A 5,132-nucleotide genomic window follows, 5' to 3' on the forward strand; every position below is an offset into this window, starting at 1 on the left:
TGCCTACGAACTTTTCCATATTGTTTCTTCTTAGTTACTACTGCTATCATCATTGTTACGCTTGCTACAAAATTACTGCTATCACTGTTATTGTTACTATTGCTGCTGTCACTACTATCAAAACGATCAAACTACTTTGCTACTGATCACTTTGCTGCAGATAATTAATCTCCAGGTGTCGTTGAATTGACAACTCAGCTGCTAATACCTTCAAATATTCTTTGGCTCCCCTTGTGTCGAATCTATAAATTTGGGTTGAATACTCTACCCTCGAAAACTGTTGCGATCCCCTATACTTGTGGGTTATCAGATGTCATGTTGTCATGTCGTTCACCTACAGCACCGTCAAGCTCATGATCTTGCACGTGAGCATGTTGCTACTCTTGAGTGTGCACATGGGTAAGCTCTGGTTGCTGTTGCTCATCTTCCTCGTTGTCGAATTGGTGAATAGTTCCTAGATAGTTCATGATGGATAAGATTGTAGCAATATCCTGCGCAATGGCTTCGTTGTCTGCGACACCTCCGTTTTTAGCAAAATGCATGGCGTCGAGTTCTTGTTCAAGTCTTTCCATGATGACCTGTGACCTCACCATTTGCTCTTGGCTTCTCAAGCTTTTTCTATGCACCGTCATGTTCATCTGCAGCAGTGCGCTTTCAATGCAGTATTGGGAGGCCTTGTTTGACGCTACTGTCCTCAAGTCATTTCTATTGAATGTTGGATGGATGTTCGGGCATTTGGTGTATCTCCTGAGGATGTATTTCTCTGGAACACTGTCAGCCTTAATTGTCTACATCATGCATAAGACATGCATGCAGAAAATACATGTATTTTTTTGGAAGAGGTGCATGTTTTTTGTCATTTCATTAGAACAAAAACTTTGCAAAAATAAGTAATACAATATGTAACATCTTTTTATTAGTCCTCACCTGTGTGGTCCCACAACTTGCACTCGCAGTCAAATATTTCTCCCACGGGGTCTACAACCACCTGGAACGCGTGTTGAGACCACGCAAACAATTCTTGCGGTTTTTTGTAGCGCACGAGGTACTTTGTGGGTTCTTCCATCTCTGTCACCGTGAAGAGGGTACTCAGTTTTAGCCTTTTTTGATCTCACTGTAGACAGCTCGTGAGTAAAGCTTTGCCATCTGAGTGTGAAACCCATAGAAGGTCAGTGTGTTTTGTTCCTTCTACGCAAGGAAGAGTGATGAACAAATTATTAGTTTTCTCGCGGCAAAAACTTGTCTAACTAAGGAAGACTTACTTTAGTAAGCATGTTATTTTGTCATACAACAGGTGATAGAGCTATACCCAGTTACCCATTGTCTCCTGGTTCTCTGCCTGCCTCCTGGTTTTGACGCGGGAGTTTACCTGGCTGACAAATCGGTGCAGGTTTTGTCTCTCACTTACAAAGTTCTTCTTCGGCACATAGTTCATGCTCTCACTCCATTGTGTGGGTGTCATTTTGGCACAGGAAATTTCATTGAAGTAAGTTGATATCCATTTCTTCTGCTTGTTTCACATTGCCACCATCGTGGCATCATCATGGAGGTTGTACTTATCCATGACTGCTTTCCAGGCAGCCTCAAACTCAGTTGTCATGAGGGGCCAGTTGAGGATTGCGGTGAATTCATCCTTAAACTCTTCGTGGAGGTTGTGCAGGTATGCGGGGTGTTCCCTGTAATTCTTCATAATGTGCTAGCGGCATAGCTTGTGTATTGTGTTCTTGAAAGCATCTGGGATCGCCAAAGCCATTGTCGGGTACTGGTCTGGTAATGAGAAAAGAGACGTGGAGTGGTCAGCAGATGGTAGTGCATATATACAAATAGAACTGACACAACAATTTTTACTGTGTTATTTTCCTTTTAGGGGGTGGTGGTGGTTTGGCGGTTGTACCTGTGAGGATGCATGTAGGAGCCTCCCCTCTCATTCACCTTAAAAATGTTTTGAACAGCAATCTGAATGAATCTGCATCCTCATCTCTTTTCAGGGCGAAAGCAAAGAATGTAGTATGTAAGTGGTTGTTAGTACCCACAAACACCCCAAGTGGCATATGGTACTTGTTGGTCTTATATGTGGTGTCAAATGTTACGCAATCACCAAAGTCTTCATACGCCCCTCAGTAGCTTGCGTTCGCCCAAAATATGTTCTTCACTCTGTCGGACTCATCAAGTTGTATGTCAAAGAAGAATTCCCTGTTTATCGCTTTCATCTCCCTAAAGAAGTTGACAGTGTTTAGGACATCATCCACATCATCCATCCTTGCATTCTTTGCTTTGCTGCATATTAAAAGTGAACAATCATTAAAAATGCATGTTTAACTGGCATCAGGTCATGCATTGCGTAATATGTTTGTACTGACAGAGGAAAAAAGATGGAGGCGGTTTATGGGAGGAGAACAAGTTTGTACTTACATGTTAATCAGGTCTTTGGCATTCATTTCGAGGAAGTAGCTACCAGGGTCATCGCCGCCCAGTATGCTCATGATTTGTGTGTCTTCAATGCCTTTGAACTGCAGGTACTTGACGTACTCCAAGATTGTTTTGTCAAAGTTTTTGTGGGAGTGCAAGAAGACAAGCATTTGGGGGGAGAGCTGTAGCATGTGGTTATGTTCCCAGACTATCTCTTTTACGACAAGTGTTCCATTGTTTTCCCTCTTCAGCCTCATTTTAGCCCCGCAGTTAGTCCTGGTTGTGGTCTTGTTCCGCTGTCTATTTGCTTCTGACACCTTCGATTCATAGACTCCATAGCACGTGCAATAAAGTACGACTCTGGTGTTAACCTTGGAGCCTTCCCTGATAGCAATACCCGCGTGCTTTGCATAGACATTGTAGAAGTTCTTTTCTTCTTTGAAAGTTTCAAAGCGCATCTCTAGCCTTGGCAGAACGTAAGCTTCAATGTTAGGTGGCTGCACGTAACAGTGAGCAAACAAAAACACAGTTATGAAAATGTTAGATGGGGTGGTCACAGTACTAGGGTATGGACTGGCTTGTATGTTTTTTCTGAATGGATACTTACATGTGTATAGCTTTGTGCTGCCTCCGGTGTTTGCTGTTCACCCTCGTGTATGGGCACGGGTGGTGTCACCCTCGGCACATGTAGCAATGCATCTCTTGGAGGGAGCAATGTTGATGAAGCTCTTCGTCTCTCATTGTATGGTCGTCTTCCCTCAGATTCGTTGTGAGGTTGCTCCTGTCTATATGACTCATATCTTCTACTTTGCACCCTGCTAGAGTGGCCAACATCTCTATCTCTTTGGCCTGGTCTTCCCGTCACAACCGCTTTTGCAGCACGGATGGCTGATGTTGACGGAGCGACTGGTGGAAGCCTGTGTGTCCTTGCCTTTCTGCATGCGCTAGGGAAGGAAAACATTTGTTGTTGGGGAAATTGTTGACGTTGTTGCACCCCAGTAGTGGCAAAGCTTGTACTCCCAGATATCAGTGTTTGCTGCATAGAAGTACCAGTCCGTGCTTCTGATGATTCTGGTGTAGCTTGAAATCTGCCTATATTGTTCAAGTATCCAGGTGCTATTTTTGGTGTTACCCAACCATGCGGTGCCCCATATCTGCTTGGCTCATAAACCCTCGTTGCGTGTACCGCCTTACATGTTTCTGCAATGACATTGAACAATTTTGGGATTAATCTTTTCTACATTTTCTTGTATACATGATATGGGTAACATGTCATGCACTGAAGGTAATCTACGAGTTGAACTTGCATCGCTGGGCGTTATTAAACTTTGTTGTCTATTTTGTATCTGATTTGGTTTCAGTTGAACTAACGAATGGACATGTTCAGCACTGATGTACTGATTTTAGCACTGATGCATCTGTTATGGACACTTTTTTAATCTTTTTTCCCTATAACTGATGCATAAACATTTGGTGCACTACTTGTAAACTGAACATTGAACTTCAGAGCAGTATGCATATGCATAAACTGATGCATGTCTTATCTTTTTTTCATCTAGAACTTATGCAACTACATTAGAAGTACTCCTAGTTTATGTATCATTGAACTTACTGTGTAACAAGTGTATATATTTTTCAACAACATTCTTTTACTCATTCGAACTGACGCAACTACACGACATGTACTATTAGAAATAACAACATACAACTTGCAGTGGTATCTGAACCTTATATAAAGACTAGTAGCTACTTGGACTGATGCATAAGTTTATGTTTTTTTAGGGTATAAGTTTATGTTTTTTTGACGTGAAATGAAGCTAGCATATTAGAGGTACTGACAGTAACCTCGACATCCAAATTGTGCCTCAAGTGGTAGGGGTGTAATGAACTGATGCAAGAATTTGCAATGTACTATCAGCTTCTGCATCATAGAAACATGTACTACTGATGCATCTAATAGTGTAACATGTAGGCAGAGTGTGACGCCCCCGATTTGATCGTAAACTAATCACACACGCAAACGTGCACGATCAAGATCAGGGACTCACGGGAAGATATCACAACACAACTCTAAAAATAAAAAATAAGTCATACAGGCATCATATTACAAGCCAGGGGCCTCGAGGTCTCGAATACAAGAGCTCGATCATAGACGAGTCAGCAGAAACAACAATATCTGAGTACAGACATAAGTTAAACAAGTTTGCCTTAAGAAGGCTAGAACAAGCTGGGATACAGATCAAAAGAGGCGCAGGCCTCCTGCCTGCGATCCTCCTAAACTACTCCTAGTCGTCGTCAGCGCGCTGCACGTAGTAGTAGGAACCTCCCGAATAGTAGTAGTAGTAGTAGTAGTAGTCATAGACGGTGGCGTCTGGCTCCTGGGCTCCATCGTCTGGCCGCAGCAATCGGGTATAGAAAGGAGGAAAAGAGGGAGCAAAGCAACCGTGAGTACTCATCCAAAGAACTCGCAAGCAAGGAGCTACACTACATATGTATGCATTGGTATCAAATGGAAAAGGGGTATCATATGTGGACTGAACTGCAGAATGCCGGATTAAGAGGGGGATAGCTAGTCCTATCGAAGACTACGCTTCTGGTAACCTCCATCTTGCAGCAGAAGAAGAGAGTAGATGGTAAGTTCAGCAAGTAGCATCAGGTAGCATAATGCTAACCGATGATCCTCCCCTCATCGCCCTGTGAGAGAGAGAGATCATCGGTTGTAT

At 42.9% G+C, this 5,132-nt stretch overlaps 1 protein-coding gene across 1 annotated transcript; it reads right to left on the reverse strand.

Moving 5' to 3' along the window:
* Positions 1-2,117: 2,117 nt before the first annotated feature.
* LOC147964637 (protein FAR1-RELATED SEQUENCE 5-like) lies at positions 2,118-2,867 on the reverse strand. The gene is made up of 2 exons (XM_087530076.1): positions 2,413-2,867; positions 2,118-2,277 (listed from the first exon to the last, which is right to left on the reverse strand). Exons 1-2 carry the CDS (start codon positions 2,865-2,867, stop codon positions 2,118-2,120), a joined length of 615 nt encoding a protein of 204 aa, XP_087386202.1.
* Positions 2,868-5,132: the final 2,265 nt, after the last annotated feature.

This window comes from Triticum urartu, chromosome 6A (assembly GCF_056163025.1).
Source record: "Triticum urartu cultivar PI428250 chromosome 6A, HENAU_Tu73, whole genome shotgun sequence".
Classification (NCBI taxonomy): Eukaryota; Viridiplantae; Streptophyta; class Magnoliopsida; order Poales; family Poaceae; genus Triticum; species Triticum urartu.

Excerpts from the sequence above, each read along its gene's own strand:
- LOC147964637 (XM_087530076.1), bottom strand. The coding sequence starts at position 2,867 with ATGCGCTTTGAAACTTTCAAAGAAGAAAAGAACTTCTACAATGTCTAT. Across the intron at positions 2,278-2,412 it reads GCCAAAGACCTGATTAACAT|CAAAGCAAAGAATGCAAGGA; the intron begins GTAAGTACAAAC and ends TTTAATATGCAG.